Genomic DNA, 18,306 nt, shown 5'->3' with positions numbered 1-18,306 from the left:
GTCGCTGACTACCTGATTGTGCTGAAATCCAATGAGAACTCAAGGGGCAAGAATGTGTCTTCCTTGATATTGCATTTCTTCACGGAATGTTCTCTGGGCCTAAAGTTCTTACTGTGAAACCTTAATTGAGGGTGCCCTACAATTTTTGTACCTCAATCTTCGGTGTGAGCCCTCCAATTTGTGTTGGTCCTATGAGACTAGGTCTAAGAGGAGACTCCTTGGGTATGCTTACGAACATTTTAAGCTTGTAAAGCGAGCCATGGTAGTGTCTAGTCTGCGCGCCGCCTTGTTGAAGTCGCCCAATTAAGGTGTGGTGACAGTTTTCTGATGCGGATCAATATCTTGTCCAATTCTGGCTTCTATTTGGAAGTTTTCCTGGTTGTTGTAGAATCTTTGGTCAAGGTGTTTAGAGTGTCTCTTTGTTCTAATGCAAGACAAAGACCAACTTCAAGAGCTGTGGTCTTTCCGTGTGTTAACAAGGTGTCCCACGGCATAAAAATATTTGCCAGCAGTTACAACGCAGCCTGGTGTTTTCAACACCAACCAATTTGTATTAAGCGAGGTGGATGCCCCGGAGCGCAGTGTGAGGTCAACCACCGCAACCGGTATGTCGCCTGCGCTTGTGGCGTGGTGTACCTGATCCCTTTGTCCTGTGGCAGAGTGCTTGTTTGACAGACAAGGAGATGCGTCAATGACCTGACGAGGGAACAGTCTTTCCCCGTGCTCCTCTCCGTCTGGCCACCTCGCGATCCATTGTGATTGATGTACATGTTCTCCGCTATTTCATGACATTAAGAGTTTATAACATCCCAGAAGCGAGTCTGGCAGGAAAATTAAAGAGGCCCTTTTTATCGCCTGCTATGACGCGTGCTGTGTGTAAGCGCTCCCTCCATAGCCCTAGCGAGTGACGAGGTTGATTTTATTAGAAAGTCGGGCAAGCACGTGTAGGTGTGTGTCGGCATGATGGGGAGGGGTGTGTTACCGGGTTGATTTGTTTTTGTGCCGTTACTGTTCTTTTTATGTTTAGTTGCTGCATCATACAGAAGCAACTATTTTTCAGTTTTAAGTCAGCACTGTTTGAGTGTTCTCCTTCCACTGGTTCTGCGTCTTTTTGTGTTGTTTTAATACAATTTCAACATAGCCAACCAACTAGCCTAACTACACACCTTGTTACAAGTGCAGCATTTAAAGCGTCTCGAAGAAAATGCTCAATTTGACAGGTTTGTAGGTTTTGGTTTTCTATCGTAGCGCATCTTTGCGGATGCGGGCCTCGACCACGTGGGGAAGGGCCGCTGGCGCAAATATGCACCCCAATAGCAAAGCGAAACGTAAAAACGTGTCCATAATTAGCGTCCCTTCGTAACGCCAAAAAATTATCACGTGCTCTGCACTTTTTTTTATACAAGTTGGTTTAGTGGCATTTGATGATGTTTGTAAAGATTCTAATTGAAACCGTATATTTACTTTTACTAAGTAAAATGGTAATTATCAGTAAAGTAGTGATTTGATCTATTTGGTACTTCATCATGATAAAACAGCGCACATAACACAGAGGACGAGAGAAGGATGTGTAAAAAAGGAAGAGAAAAGGACAGGTAGAAAGTTCTACCTCTCCTTTTCTCTTCCTTTGTGTTCTGTGCGCTGTTTTATCATGGTAATTATTAAGTGTTAGGTAATGTTTAGGTAATTAGTCTAGTTTTTCCTCCGCAATGGCTGGAAGTCCGCAATGGCTGGAAGTTTGTTTTCGCAGAGAATTGTTTTTCCTCAACAAACCAATTTTTAAGGTCAATTGAAAGTCTTCGCTATGGTAAGCGGTATATTTTCACAGATTTGGAACTCCGGTGTGCCACTGTTGACGTAAATCACTAAGGGAGCACAAAACCACTGTAACCAATTGAGTTAGCTCTGTCTTCAACGCAACTGAAAATTGCGATGTGGAACAGAGCATGTCGTTTCGCCTGATATCGTGCTCAGTATAATGTCCAATATTTATTTTGTGATCATACGTTTTTAATAATCCTCTCAGTTGGCTACGTCCCTCCATATATCGCTGGGATGGCACCTTACACTGGCTTGTGGAGTAGTCGCAAGGACATGTTTTCACATATAAATTAGTGCCTTAAGCTACAATATACTTTTTATAAATTACTCAAGCACCCAGAAGCACGGTGATGGTGTATGGATAAATGTACGACACGTGCTGGCCACGACAGCAATAAATGTTCTTAAGCGAAAACAAACATACAAAATTATCATTTAGAGCATGGACTTGCCAAAGTCTGATTTTAGTAACCTTACTTGACTCGGTAAGGCGAGCATGTTCACCACGTTTACCTAAAGTTCCCAGCACATTTCTATGGTGCCTAGGCACTTTCTTAAGAGGCCTATTGATCATAGTGGCTAACAATCCGGAACCCATTCAGCTATATTCAACAATTGTTTCTTCTAAAGATGACTCTTCAGTAGCACAGGCCATATTTGCAAGGCTTTAAGCACTTGTCCGCATCCTGTCATAAATGTCAGTTCACACTTTGACGTCACGTGATGTGCTACATTTAGCGTGAAAATTGTGACGTCCCATGACGTCACATGACCATGTGACGTGCGTGTTATTTCTCGTCAGCAAGGTAACGTCTGATATCACAATACCCCAGCTGCGAAATTGTGACTTCGTATCACAAATTTATATTTGTCCCTCTGCCACATTTTGACCTGTTGTGAAGAAGGATTGCATTCAATGTGGGGGAGAGTGCAGTGCCTCGGCTGTCGCTTCAGACCATTGGCAGCAACAAGCAATTTTTCCGCAATAGAGGAGCCTAAGAAAGTGCACATGACGCATGATTAAACTAAACGGCAAAGCTTCTAGTAGGTGCCAAAGAAAAGAATGTCAGTGTTGGGGAAAAAAGGTGCCAATACTAACCAGTATACGACGTGGAAGAGTACGAGACGCGCACTACTTGGTCGCCGCCACCAAAGGAAAGACGTGCAGGAAAAGGATGGCGGACATGCAGAAGTGTGGGGAAAAAGTTACGGGGAAAATAAATAGTTAGTGAACCAAAGCTGGTGCGTTGACGAGATTCAATTACTCGGTCTCACGGACGTACTTGCTGGAGCAGCCAGAGCGTACGGGGGTCTGTCGTAGATGGCTTTTCTGCAGGGCCTCGTCTCCAAAGTCAGGTCGGACATCACAACCATCCCAGATTCCTGTGAAACAAAAAGGCAAAACAAATGTGTAGCTTTATTTTAGCTTTATTTTATTTTTTTATTAGAGCCGGCAAATACAGAATGTGCAGCGTGTTTTGAGCTGTGTTCAGTTCGCATGACGTGAACATGCTCTCACGTGACGCCGTGACGTTCTGTTGTCACGTAGAATCACGGTATAACGTGACGAGTAACCTTCTGGTGTCCTATGACGTCACGGTGCCACGTCACACAAGTATGTCACGTGATATCACAGTGCCACAACATAGTTTCACGTGACTCCACGGTGTCATGTCGTCGTGTCACGTGACTTCATGGTGTTAGGTCATTGTGTGAAGTGACGACAATCACAGTGATGACGTGACGTGAAAAGAGCAGCAAATTTAGCGGGATATAAGTCTACTAAATTTGGTGCATGTGTGGTGGTCGGACTTTTGCGAATCACTTCATTTGTTTTTCCTGAGATCCCAATACCATAATCACCCTCACTAACAGGTTCACCTCATTCTTCGCCCTCATAACTATATCTTTCCTTCCCCCTCTCCTTCACCCAGCACAGTGTAGCCGATCAGAACCTATGTTCGCGTAAACCTTATGTCCTCTCATAATAAGCTTTTTTCTCCCTCTCTCTCTCTCCTTCAGTAGTCCCAATCATTAAGCGTTTCATCCGTTAAAATATAAATGAAAGGTTTCAATTTACCTAGCATTTCATTTCCATCTAAACAGCGACCAGGAGAAGAAAAGAGACATGTTTACTATCCACAGTCGCCGTCTTTTCTGGGCTGCTTTTTGATGAGGATTAAAGTTTACGAAAAGAAACTCTTAAAATTGTGGTTCGTAATGGTAAAGCAGAGTTCATAGAGAGCCTAAATCTGCAAATTAAGAGGGAATATCAAAGCCCAAGGGATGGTTTGCACAAAAATTCGAACTTTGTAGCAACACTGAAAATGATGTTCCATGTTCTCGTCATCTGTGCAAAGATTACCTCATTTTTTTATGTAGTCCAGATAGCTAACTTCTACTAACGTTGATGCATAAAAAGGAAGGCAGATAAGTCGCATTTTTACGTCAAAAATCAACAAAAGTGACTAAATAGAAACGTTTCTGTGTATGCATGTACGAGTGGAAGATAATAGAACTATCAAGCCAGGAGTAGAGGCTCAATCATCACAATCTACCATTGGTGTTTCACGCGAAATAAATCAGCTGGTTTACTGGTGGCGTCTTCAGCTCAGCCAAGCGAAGCCGTACGTGTAGACTCAGTCCTCAGATTTAAATTGATCACGTTGCACTGTGCCACAAGTTAATAATAGATATACCAGCGCCATAATTTAAAGATCTATATTCTAATTTAAAAAAGGGGCATTCACAGCGGCATTGTTATTTGCATCAAGGAAGCAATTTCTAGAGGAAAGCCATACCTTGTAACAAATAAACATTGTTGACACAAAAAAAATCTTTAAAGAAAGAATTTCAGCTAGTAAAAGTAAATTATCCTGTAGCTTGCGAATGTTGCCACGTCAGTTATTCTATCGAATGATTGCGCCGTAGATACGAGGCCCCGTATTAACAGATTATTTCTAACATACCGAAGTGCAGCATTTTTGTAACGATCTAAAGTCGCCATCTACTGCATATGCACTTGAAGGGAAGAAGCCTAGAATACTGAGTAGGTGTCCGTTTTTTGTAATGTAAGAAAGAGCGAGTCAAGAGGAACAGGCAGGACGAGCAGTGTAAACTTACATCGAAGGCAGTGATGGAGTCCACATACTCAACGTTCGAAGTTCGTGGTCCGTTCCAAATTGTGCGCTTGTATTGCTGTGGCTTCTTGGCCACTGTACAAAAACATATCGGCTTAGAGATCTACACATTTTAAAAACGAAATCAATAATGAGTTTGTTGGTTCTTCAGCGTTTTTGCGTAATATATCGCACGAGACTTCATCTTTCGCGTAGTGTACGCGGCAATACCGATGAACAAAAACTAGCATGAACTCTGCGAATGTATTTGTATGCTTAGAAAATTGCTCTTTGGTTTTAATCAATATTCTTCTAATGAAACAGCTGCCCTAAAATAAGGCTGAACTTTCTACCCTAGAGAAGTGAGGTTTATGTTTAAAGCCTGATGTAGTAGAATATTTAATAAGAAATCATTCCGATCTATTAGAGAACACACCTTCCAATTTCTGCATTACATATTAACTAAATACCAAAAGCTAATATTTATTCTTAATGAAAACCAATAGTTCATTTAAGCGTTTTAAATGTGACTGTTATACATACCATTAGTATTTCAAAAGGCCTAATTATCGATTACTTAAAAATGCTAGCTAAAGGTATTCCAACCGATTCTTAAAATAACTGAAACCAAAATAAAATAAAGGTACGGTGATCAAGTACTAATGAACAAGCGAGCCGGGGAACGCAGTCTCGCGCATACTCACGCTGTTTCCGGCAGTAATCATAGGACGCTTGCTTTGGCCATGTGTAGCGACTGATGTCAAGGCGTTTAAGTATCTCGTAGATCTGAAATCATCACAAAGACGAAAATTAAAATTCGCTAATAAACTTGAGATTACAGGCGCACACAATTTTACAACAAAGTTTATAGTGAACCTGTATAAAAATGTGCCACCTTTGACTACAAATATACTAAATAACACTTCTTAATCTTGAGCTTGAAACAAGGCGAAAGAAAATAACGAATAACTCGCCTGCACACTTTTGCTCCTAGAAATAAAACTAGTAGCTTAAGCATGCATATTAATATTGTCAAGTGGTACTTTTCAGCCGAAACACTTCAATTTTAAGGGCAATAAATTCAAACTGTAGAGCTTATATTATCCAAGTTTATGTCAATTTACGTACCTCCCCCTATCTCAAAGGAGGACCCGTGACTGAGTGGGCTAGCGCACACCAGCTAGGAGCCAATGGAGAGAAAGCTCGAGCTGCAGAACCCAGGGTTGCTGGGTTCATTCCCCACCCCTGCCCGTTTCTATCTTGTTGACCATCGTACCAGTGTGCGGTCGATTATCCCCACTACGTGGTGCACGTTAAAGACTTCACACTAAGGTTTGTACTGCACTGGCTCAATTGCTCATCTACAACTGATACCAGCAGTCCATAGGGGCTGACTAACTTTCGGCTGTATAAGCATACGCATAACACAATTACTTCTATTCAGCTCAAACTTTTAATCTATTCACAGCCACCATCCCGAATGCCTCTAGAAAAATAGTGTAGCCCCCAGTGACCCACATCGGTACTAGAGACAAGAGATGGCTTGTCATACTGAGAAAATACGTCATCCCAAGTTAAACCCTGTTCTGCCGTTAAGATATTTCTCAATTTGAGAATCACGTTCACGACACAAATCAGAGTTCCGGGAGAAGCTTAATATGCTATTCTTGCAAGTGACCTTTTTTTAACTTTTGTTTTTCATCTTTTTTTTCAATTTTGCCGACTGGTACATACCAGACAACTAGGCTTTTCGCCTACGTGGTGTCGTGCGGCGGGTGCATAATAAAAATTCTGGGATACCTTGCACAAGAAGGGTGGTGTTCAATTTACCATTAAGAGCCGACAGTTAATTTTCGACAACAAATGCAACGAGATTGCCAAACCTGGCAAAGTATCGCCGTACAAGAGATGCATCGCAAATGTATTTGACTACTAAAATACAGGTACATTTTTCAAAAATATCTTGATACAGAGCTACAGATACTCGAAGGTATCTTTAAAATACTATCTCGATACCTCTGCATCGCAATGCTGCCCTGCATTGCGAAAAGTGAACCCAACGAAAACTTGTTTTTCACTCGGCGTGCCCTCTCGATATATTATTCACTGTAGATTATCCGCACAAGCATAACCATTCTTAGACTCTCCTTCATATCAGTGAAACTTCATATGTTAAAATTAATGTATGTTGCTCTTCTTATTGTGCTGAGAGTTCTGTGTCGTATCTTTTGCATCTTGTAAGCATCATTCTTATTAGTATTCTGCCCTGTCGGAACATGCCAAAGTTCTTATGGGCTTTGATTTCTGCCTGGAGAGTTCTTTTAGTCCCCATTATTGTGTAATGACATCGTTTTAGCTAAATACTAAATTAAAACAAAATGTAGAAATGTTTACCCACCTAATATTCTTCTTTTTGCTTTTTTTAATGTACCTTTCAAATTTACATTTCATAGCTTACTTGAGAGTTTTGTTTTTAGCTTTCCCTGGCTTGCATTTACTTATTCCTTTTCCCGCCCTCGAAACAGTGGCAGATTCTTGATCTAGTCCCATAGCAAAACAAAGTTTGGAGACCTCTACTTCATAGCATAAATACCTTTTCTTTTGTAAGCTGATTGTCTTGCTTGAGAAGATGCACACTTTTGTCAACAACGCCCACGCCGCAGTAGGAGTGAGGTGATCCGTTAAGGTGAATGGCGGCCGATGTGGCTGGTTGAACCGTGTCTGAACCAAAAGTCATGGTCACCTAAGGAAAGAGAAGATTGCCATAGATTAAAATATACATTTGATTAGGCGGGATTTACATAGAAAAATGTTTTTAATAACAGGTGATTTTGAATATTTCAAGTTTATATGATGTTCTGTTTAAAAAAGTGATGTAGCTCGCGGGCCTAAAGACCTTCATGCATAAACCTCACTATGTCACATCAGCAGAAATTGTGGCAGCCTTACTTCACGATGGGTGCACATTTCAGCTATCATTTATTGCCATATATTTTGTTTTTATACCGCACATAAGTAGGAGTTATATCCACGATGCTCCTTGCAAGCCGTTTTTATGAACAGTAATAATAAATGTTTTTTTATAAGAGGAAGACTCAAAATACGTTGTATTTTGTGTCTACCTTTTTAGTTATTTTGTTTGTAAGACAGCTATTCATATTGTCTATAGTTAATAATATGTGTATTACTATTCGGTGTCCCACAACTTTAACACCTTTAGGGTGGTATAACAAAACTGCATTTAACTTCCTGTAACTCGAGTTCCCTCACGGTAATGAACACCATCCGTCACTTTTCCTGTTAGTCTGCGTGCAGAAGTTCCATTATTGGCGGTGTTTTCGGTGTTGTTAAAAAGCCCAAGCATCACGAGTGTCTCCGTCGACTGCAGAATTAAGTAAGCGCAATTGGGTACGAACGTGGCCGGAGGCATGTACCGTGGCCATTTTGGCCGGCGCTTGCTAGAATACCTGGACTGGCTTGCTAGAATACCGTCTTAGCTGAGACTAGGTGAAAGAAAGCACCGTAAAGGTTGTGACGCACGAGCGTCCCGAGACGCAGTTTGAGTCCCGCTCAACTGTTGCGGCGGCCTTGTCAGCGCTCTATTCCCCCCAGTCTCAGCTGATACGCAGTTTTTAACAAACCGGCCCTGAAAATTGAGAATACAGATCCCCTCCATGGGCTATTGAAAGCAGCTGCGATATCTCAATTGTAATACGACCACTGGATTTGCCAACGAACGAATAGCAAGTCTGATATTGAGAGCACCAGAAAATGCGTCTCAAGTAGATATTATCCACTACTGGCTCAGGTGCATTTTGTCCCGCAGTGATTTCCGGACCGTCGAACGCACAAGCGCTTCAGAAAAGCATATTCCATCGCAGATAAACAAAATACAAAGCGGTATGTAGCCATCGTTGCCACTTACAACTGTGGGTGACACGATTGAACCCGATTTCGCAGTAACTCCTACGAGTCGGATGACATGAGGACACGTACGGAACAGCAAATACGGGCAACATTTACATTTTTCAAACGTCAAGGCGCCAAACACTAGCGATATTCAGAAACATGGCCGCTGGAAGGAGCTGACGAAGCCAAGACGCCGCGGGAGCATTTGAAGGGGTAGGAGCAAGCCGCGCTTCACTATATGACATAGAGCAGAAGCTGTTGTTCATGGCGCAGCCAATCAGCAATTTAGGTGAAGCGGCGCTCCCCTTCAAAGTGACGCAACATTCCCAATAGGACGTTAAACATACCAGCAGTAGTCTCGTTCGAGCCACCCTAGTTGATACGCATGCTACCACAAAAACAAGGCGGCCTTACGTTGTTCTGAAGGCACTTCTCGACTTCGAACTGCTCGGCGTCAGCGATGACCTCCCCGTCTGGCCGGACGTAGAAGACGAGTACTTTGACCTGAGGCGCATAGTTGAAGTCCGGTGTTAGTTCGTATTCCAAGCTTCCGGTGGCGGCCTGCTCCTCGGCCACATTGCTCGGCAATGTTTCGTTTCGCTCCTCTTCAACCAGGTACGTTTCGTCCACCTCAGTCACGACGGCCTGGTCGGCCTTAAAGGTCACCGGCACCACAGCGTCCTTGAGGATATTGCCACGGGACATCACCTGATGAAAAGAAAATCAGCAATTATGCACGGGCTTATGCGGCAAGATAAAATTGTTTGCTTCAGGGAAATAGTTCTCATGTGTGTGCCCATCGTGTTTTAAAGAAACCGTTTTTCTGGACCCTCTGTAGGGGCGAGTTTCAGCGAAAGAAATGTTTTTCCAAAGCTGTTTTGAGTGCGGTGCCTAGTCCCCATCCGGCGTTTAGGACACACATTGTACATATTCCGCAGATTAAAAACAAGTATTATGCTGAGCACTCAATGAAAAATGTCTGCTTTATTAAAATGCAAAAAGGCTCGTACCTCACGGAAAGTAACATTATTTTTTAGGGTTGCATGTAATTAACAAATCCCTTACGTGTTGTCATCAAAAACCATCCTAACAAATTATCGTGTAGTTCACACCTGTGGAAAATTCGCACCAAGTAAAATTTCAGCTTTTAAACACCCTCGAGCAGAGTCCAGTAAATAAGGTAGGTATTTGCATATTCAGATTTCATAGTCCTTTATTACCATTTGCTTGTAATAATTTAGGATGCCTTTTTGCGTTTCTCAAATGTTTATTATCGTTACATTCTGAGTTACCAAATCTAATATTTTATATTAGGGACATTTTTAAGAAAGGCAGGGCATGACGACTAGGACGTAGATTGGGTGTTTTCATCTCAGCTGAGGTATATCTTTAGGGTCGAATTTTTAGTTAAGAAATGTATTGGTAGCATTCTTCGAGTGAAAGAGAACGTAATCGTCAAGATTGGCGGATATTTTTTGTTTTGTTTTGAAGTTATTGGGCATTGAAGTGGCCGAGGCGAAAACTGACGATTCTTCAGCCTGCCGGAGATGGCATGTTTGACCACTCGGTGTTTTTCACTTATCAAACTATTGCACTAGGAGTCTTTGGTGAAATTTTCAAAATAGTTTTCATTGTGCCCAAGGAAAAAAATTTATACTTTGGAGCATTTAAAAAAGGTAGAAATGTTTCTCTTTGATACGCGTTACATATTTAAGTTAATTCAATAAACTTAATATTATAAGAAAGCCTAAACTTAGTTCTTTTTTATTAATTATAATGTTAATATTGAATCTGAAAAACATTTAGTACATAAGTTTTAATTATCCAATCTTTCCAAATTTCGAGAAATCGGGATCGATCCTCTTAAAAAAGAAACATTGTAAATTGCATTTTTCTAGTAGTAGTAAGGTATGATAGCGGTTTACTATAAAATATATTTAGAAGTATTTTCTATTGTTTTTTTTCTTCTATTAAAGCTTGAATTTCGTGAAATGTTTATTGTGAGTGCTCCTTCGTATGGGTGCTACTATCGCGAACGTTGTGGCATTGATATGATTAGTGACCTAATATTAATACTTGTTTTAACATGTAGCGTGCAAGTAAGGGGTATTCTGCATAATGCAGAGTGAAAAAAACTCGGCATTTGCAAGTTTGCTAGCACTACACCCATAGGCCTTGCATAATCCGTGGCACATTTTCTTCGAAGTAGGCAAGACTTCCCATAAGTATTTCACTTACAACTCTGAGTTACAGATGGTATAAGTTAGACGGCCACCTAGTGGACCACGTCATCAAACCTGCGCCGGTCTGCCGGCAGTGTATCCAGCGGGCTTCAAAAGGCTCTCTGGGAAACGGCAAACGCGGATTATTGCAAAACTGGGCATTTGGAGGTCAGCTTTGATGTCAGCGCTGATCCTTCCCCCTTCCTCCTCCTCCTGTGCATCCTATCTGAAATGTTCTACATAAAAGGGAACAGTGGGGGCCAATTTGGTTCCTGTCTGTCTCAAGGAATCTTGAAGTGCTGGTGTTTACTCAATCTCCCTTCTAAGCTTCATGTACTTCAAAAGTGCGCTCTCTCATTTCCGGAAAGCCAGGAGCAGTAGTTTGTGCCATGGCTTGTGGCTTCAGTGCAGAGAGGCCAGTTTGCGCCGATCGTTAAATAAGGCACAAGAGAATAATTTATTACGGTCGCCGATTTCCGTAAAGTTTCAGCGCTTGGCATCAGTTTCCTTAAGAAAGTTCCACCGGCCGAGGCCGCCAAGGACAAACCCCAATGTTGTGTGCAAGAGCTGCTACACAATGTTCTTTTGTCCAATTTAAGAACATCAGCAAGGGCAGATATCATCGAAATCGAGCTCATCTTCACCAGCGTTGGCGCCAGCGGACACACCACTCGCGACAAGGAAAGCCTAATTAAAAAAAAAAGGCGGAAGCAATCGACGCTGTCGAAGTGCGACACACTTTGCAGCGTAAGTCCGCGAAGACGTGCCGTCTATGTTAAACAGAAACAATCCGGAGTGACCGTTGCAGAAAAAAATTAGTCCTAAACTGAGCCTTGTGTATGGTGCACCTGTAGAGCTGCACAATTAAGGGTCATGTTCCTCATCCGAACAGTGGGTCAGCCATTTGCGTGTGACCTATCTCCAAAACACCTCGGAAATAAGACGTTACCGCATGTTAACTTTGTTCCCCTCCGGTATCAAAAAGAAAGGCATTTCCAAGCAATCCTTGAAACCGCTAAAAGTACGCTCTACAGGTAAAAGATATATTCAGAACAAAAATTAAGATTTTCGACAGATGACCCATATGAAGGACATCCAGTTGACGAAAATAACCTTCTTCTTGCTTTAGCCTATTACATGTTAGACGCTACTGACTGCTCAAGGAAAAGCCAACATAAGAAAAGATGTGCGGCTTTTCGTTGACGGAAAGAAAGTCTACATGAGAAAGCGGTTCATGACAAGATCGATTAGCAGAGCCTAGTAAAACTTCAAAGCCGCCCATCCCCAAAGCGGACCAGAGTTGTCTAATTATGTTATATATATATACGATCTGTCAAGCTTTACGATGAACTTGTTGACGATTCACCGACTTTATTTCGCGCATGACAATTTTAACGCTGTGTTTGTCAATTAAACGGAAATAAGTCTACCATGATCTCTTCCAACCAGTCACATCTTCAATCGACTGTGTGTAAAGGTTTGCTGAAAATTATATCCATATATTGTTTTACGTTTGTGTTTTTATTTGGGTGTGTGAAACTGTAGGTAACCATCTATGATATCTGTTTTATACACTGAAGAACTAATACTGCTACACTTCTCTGATAACGAGCCGATCATAAGTTCTTAACATACCACGTGGTAGCTAAATGCCCCATTAAATAAAATGCAATACCTCGCGCGTCTAAAAGGCAGTCCCCAGAGTGCAAACAATTACTTAACAATGGTAGGTTTTGGACACCTTCGTAAACTGTGACTTACAAAAATATTTATTGCCTATTATTGTTGCGTTTTTCTTTCACTGGTTACTCCAGGGTTATGTTTAATTTTGCCCCTTGATGTGTCCTTTTATTTGTCGAGCATTTTATGTGTTGCATTGTTTCGTGTTTTAGTGGTGTCTGATTCTGGGCAGTAATGTAGCAACCTCATAAAAAATGTTTTTATGGAATACGTATTATTGCAGTCCTATTTATGATTAAATATGATGGCAAGTGTTGTTATTAGGTCTTTATTCATATCCATGCCCCAATATTGGCCATAATATCTCTCATAAGAAGGCGCATTTACAACGCACACCTTATGAGATTCAAGCTTTGATTGCAGACATAGAAACAATATACTGCACTTTCTATTTATATTTTCTAATAAATCACTATTACACCTCCTTACTAATAAAATGGAGCAAATTAAAAATGAGATTTTTGGAAAATGAATATTGAATTCGAAATATTTAAAAATATTGATTGATTCAAATGTATGTAGCAATTGTTCCTTTTACGTATAATATTTAATTTATAATCAATTCAAAGAACTAGCTTTGAGGTTTTTGATGATATCAAGTTCATTAAAATATAAAGAATAGGAAACAGGTAAAAAATGACAATATTTGCCAAAAATGATCCTAAATCGCCGGTCGACATTAAAAAATATATATATATTATAAAATATTAAAATAATTTTAATTCAGTACGCACACTGGAAACTATTCAGAAATTGTCACGAAAACGTCCTAATGCAGTAGACAGATAAGTGACAAAATAGGGAGTGGTCGAACATGCAATCTCCGAAAGGCTTAAGCAGCGTCCGTTTTCTCCTCGGCCTCATCAGTGGCCAATAACTTGAAGAGAAAAGACATGGGTTTTCGAGCTGGGTTCAATAGAAACTCGGGGTTTCTCCTGGGTACCTACATGGGCTTCCCAAGCTCGCCATATTTGTCGATCATCATTGCCCCTAAGAAAGGTGAGTTTTACAAGTCCGAGCCACCCACCTATGGGCCATATCCACTCGTGTGCGTGCAATAATGGTTTTGAAGTATGTAAGGTTCAACACTCTTTCATTGGACATGCAAAAAAAAAACAAAAAAAAACGAGAATGGCTTTTTAGTTGTCAGGCAAGGCAGATAGGGGTTTTTCGCGGCCTAGAGGTCCTGAAATACCAGGCGTAGAGGTACTCTCAGGGAATGAGGTCGGACGGTATTGACTCAAGTTGATCTCCTTGAAGCGATATCTAGAAGGCCTTTACCTGAAAGTGGAACTGAATTTCCTTGTCGGCTTCGGCGGTGTAGCGAACGCGAATCGGATGCCTGCTGGTACAGGACACGGGGACCTTGGACGGCTCGACCTGGATGAAGTTGTTGCTTGACGAGTACCAGGCTTGTAGGTACAGGGTGCTCTTGGGCTGGTTGATCTTCACACCGTACGTGTCGTACTTGACAGTTTCGTAGTTCACGGCCACGGCCTGCAGATAGAGACGCTGCCATTGGGAAATTTGCGATTTACGCATTAGCGCTGATTTGATATCGGTTCTTTCAGGTTTTGATTCGTGAGGTCTACTTTTAACTTGCCGGCTTAAATTATTCCTGTCAAATATGGTGGATACGGAGTGAATGTAGATAGAGATACCCGTCATCCTTCTAGCCAATGTGTAAATTTTATATTTCGTAATTGGTGCTATGCCCGTCATAATAGTCGCACATACACGTAAACATATTGTTATTGGAATTGCTAGTCATGACACTGTCGCCATTTTTTTTTGTTACTATGATAGCAGTTAGCAGTAATACTTCGCGGATTTCGCGCCGTTCACCGCACTCCATATGGACGAGGTCCATTTTCGGCACTTCGCCAAATGTTCCCTACATTGACGTTAGGCCGCTCGACACGACTCTGACGTCGTGTCGAGCGGTCAGATTGCGGTCACCATGTCCAGGATTCGAACCCGCCACCAGGGGATCCGTGGGCTGGCGCTTTGCCTCGGAGGCCACCGAGGCGACTGTCCCACAGCCTTACCAAAACTTGTGTTACGAAGATCGCATGGGCCAGCCACACTTACAGATGTTATTTTCTGGCGATAGGAATGGAACTCTCGAACTGAAATATAGAGAAAGTGAGTGTCTGCTCACCTCGACGCTGATTGTCACCACCGACGTCTTCATTGGTGGAATGGTGAATTTGACCAAACCGTTTTCATCCGAGGTGTAGTTTTTGCAACTTAGTCGTCTGTCGGTGCGCCACCATAAAGGCTTGATGATCTCGGACTGCGAAAGCAGGCACAACTGGATGCGCTCTCCGCCAACCGGGACGCCGTCTGGCTTCTTCACGAGGAGCTGAAATCAAAGAGAGATCATATGAATGCACTTATATATATGTGGGTCAAAAGTTGCATGAAATGGTTGGTTGTTGCTGACTTGAGTGATGTGCATAAACAATTTTGATCTGGTTATTAACATGACCAGATTTTGAGGGAAATTGCTTTTAGAGCGCAGCTCTTAGCTTCCCCTTTCCGGGTTGAGCGGCGTCGCCATCGCCGTAACCGAGCGTTGCATTATGGGACGTTTCTAAGAATGACGTCACACGTGACGTCACGTGTGACGTCGCAAAGGTAAAACATTCCCGCTAAATTTTGTGGGAAAGTTTTTCGCTAAATTTGTCGGGAAAATGTTCCGCTAAATTTATCCAAAAATTTTCCCGACAAATTTAGGTGGAAAATTCTGCACTTGTTATGTCTCACGTGACATCACAAAATTTTATTGCTAAATTTAGCAGAAACATTTCCCAACAAATTCTGCGGAAAATCTCCCCTCTTGACGTCACACGTGAAGTTACGTGTGACGTATCGTGACGTCAATTTTCCCCTCTGTACCCTCCCCTGTTCCTCTTCAAGAGCCGCGTTCTAATTCGGCATTACACAGAATAGTAAACGTCTTTATTTTTTTATTATGTGAATAATTCAGTCTTAGATCTTGAATACTTGTTTTCACAAACATGAATAGCGATGCGTATTTCTGTAATCATGGAAAGGAATAAGTTTTACGTTATCTTCTGCATTATTAAATCTCTCCTTATATTCAAGCACGATTGTGATAATATCTTCAATAAAAATAAACCTCAGCATCTGCTGCCGGTATTATAGCGCCATTTCTTCATGCTCTGTTCTACTGATTTGGTCTATAATACATTTGGGCGTATCACATGCATTGAAAGGTAAATATTTTCATCTGAGCTCCAGAAAATAAGGGAAATATGCGGGAACTTACTGATCCATAGAAAGGCATTGCTGGCTTGAAATAGTTCTTGCCGTGTTCTCCCTCAAGGAATGTCAGCTCCAGTGGGTTAAAACTGCGGCTCACATAGCTTGTCTTGTTCATGGTGATTCCTGTGCCCGTCTCATTTACCGAAGCAATAAGAAGAAGCCTCTTGTAGATCTCGTAGTTTTCGTTAAACCTCAGGGCTGTCGTGTTGACGGTCATGTCGAAGCAGCCGTTGATCTAAGAAAGAGAGATGTTAAATCATTTAATCAAATTTTCTGAAAATCGCTCAAAGTTTGTTTAAATACTGTTTTTTTTAAACTTCAAGATCAGTTGTAAAATATCATTGGTGTGACAGTTCGTAGTATCGCTCTTTACGCTAAACTTGTGTAACGTATTCCTATTATACCTTGCTGGGACACGCCAATACACACTTAGTCTACTGTAAATTTATCATAAACACTTTGCACCATTTGGAGGTAGAGGAGAGAATCATCTTATTGGATGTTTAAAATCGATTGACTAATATGTGAATGCTTCAAACATCCATCCTTGCAGCAAATGTATGTATGCAAATTCATAAGCGGTACTTCCAATTCGTAAACTTCGCAACATCAGGGGTCCTAATCTACATGGTAAACCAAGCGGTACCAAGGGACCGAGGACATCGACACCGGGTGCGATGGGCCAGCTCCGCGCCCCTGACTATACTCCGTTTCACCTTCCGTCCGAGCACAGCGGACGCTAGGAGCCATCCCAGCCAATGCGGCGTTGAGAGAGTGTCATGCGACCTTGAGCTCCCTGTGTCGCCCCGCCCCACCGGCAGGTCACGCGACTTTCTCCCGGCGCTGGATCGGCTGGGATGGCTCGTGGCGCCCACTGCGCTCGGACTGAAGGTGAAACGGAGTATAGCAGAGGCGGTGCTTAGCTGAGGGAATAACGGATGGACTTACTATATTTAAAAAAAAAAAACATCGACTGCGAATTATAGACGCCAAAAAAATGAAAGTGGTCTAATTGTTAGGAACATCGATTACGTGCTTTAGTATCATGTTTACTGTGAGGAATTTTTCATTTTATTTTTGTTTCGGAAAAGAAGATCTATACTGCTTTCCATTAGAAGGGACGACTTTTTGCATCAGGTAATATAATGCAGGACAACGTAACTTACCGGTCCTTCGTGGGAGACGCGGGGGTAGTCGTCCTTTTCCCACGAGTATCTTTCGTAGGTGACATTCACCTTGAGCGTTCCATCGACTGGCTGACCGAACGTATAGCTGTCAATTCATAAAAGTAAAATGTATAAATACATTGTATATTGACGTAAAAGAAGTGCAGTAATTTATAAAATATAATGTAAAATATGCACAACTGTTTTCACACCTTGTTTTGATTATGACAGCAGTACGTTTATGCGATAGGTAGATAACCATAAAAACATTTTGTTCTACTTTAGTTCAGGGCACGTTCGAAGCAATATTCAAACGCCCTAGCTTTTCTATCGTGTATGTTGGCACTTCCATCGTTCATGTTCTATATTGAAATAAAGCATCATAAACTACTTACTGCGCGCAAATTTTCCATGTTATTTCCTTGGCATCCGCAAGAACATAGGACGGTGGTTTGACGGTTACTTCAAATTTTGGAAGCACTGTATTGAAAAAAAATCGCAGATTGGTGTGAATTGGCGGGTGCATGAAAAACATTCACAACAGATCAAAACGGTTCATCTCTGAAATACATACCATATTCGTTGACTTCAAAGTGCTGTCTAACGGTCTGAGACGGAAGCTCAACAACAATTTGCCACAGCCCAAGTTCAGGTTCCTCCGACAGCTTGAAGTCTCTTTGAACAATTCCTAGAAAACAAATTTGTAAAATGCGCTTCCGTACAACACAGCGCCCAGCATAAATTTGCATGCTACATGCATCTACATAGCTTGACTTCTCGTCGGATAGATTGTCATTTACATAATATATGTGCCTGTTTTAGGGTGCATCTTCCGACGTTTGTATTACATTCGAAATCGTTGTTTTATTTTTGCTTGCTTGGTTAAATATACTTTCTGTTTTATTTTAAATACAGTGCTCCAGCGTTTTTCGGTTAATTCGTCGTTTCTTGTACATACTGCTCCATCTATATCCTGTATATATATATATATATATATATATATATATGTGTGTGATTTTTTTCCAAACTTCTGTCTTC

The 18,306-nt window shown here is 41.6% G+C and overlaps 1 protein-coding gene across 6 annotated transcripts in view; it reads right to left on the bottom strand.

Annotated features, from left to right (window-relative positions):
* Nucleotides 1-18,306, bottom strand: part of LOC8043417 (alpha-2-macroglobulin-like protein 1) — a 175,308-nt gene that overhangs the window by 42,803 nt on the left and 114,199 nt on the right. For 2 of the 6 annotated variants that reach the window (XM_029978569.4, XM_029978563.4), the window contains exons 8-19: nt 17,843-17,956; nt 17,664-17,748; nt 17,269-17,374; nt 16,107-16,337; nt 14,973-15,176; nt 14,093-14,308; nt 9,264-9,557; nt 7,534-7,683; nt 5,645-5,726; nt 4,945-5,036; nt 3,105-3,204; nt 2,921-2,953 (exon numbers count right to left, since the gene is read on the bottom strand). In XM_029978569.4, coding sequence (XP_029834429.2) covers nt 2,921-2,953; nt 3,105-3,204; nt 4,945-5,036; nt 5,645-5,726; nt 7,534-7,683; nt 9,264-9,557; nt 14,093-14,308; nt 14,973-15,176; nt 16,107-16,337; nt 17,269-17,374; nt 17,664-17,748; nt 17,843-17,956 — 1,707 coding nt within the window. Of the gene's footprint in view, nt 1-2,920; nt 2,954-3,086; nt 3,205-4,944; nt 5,037-5,644; nt 5,727-7,533; nt 7,684-9,263; nt 9,558-14,092; nt 14,309-14,972; nt 15,177-16,106; nt 16,338-17,268; nt 17,375-17,663; nt 17,749-17,842; nt 17,957-18,306 lie in introns of all 6 variants that reach the window. The other 4 variants (XM_040502886.2, XM_040502890.2, XM_040502887.2 and 1 more) reach the window with 2 other exon arrangements.

Source organism: Ixodes scapularis, unplaced genomic scaffold (assembly GCF_016920785.2).
Source record: "Ixodes scapularis isolate PalLabHiFi unplaced genomic scaffold, ASM1692078v2 PGA_scaffold11__112_contigs__length_91849675, whole genome shotgun sequence".
Classification (NCBI taxonomy): Eukaryota; Metazoa; Arthropoda; class Arachnida; order Ixodida; family Ixodidae; genus Ixodes; species Ixodes scapularis.
This window is presented reverse-complemented; position numbering and strand designations above follow the sequence as displayed.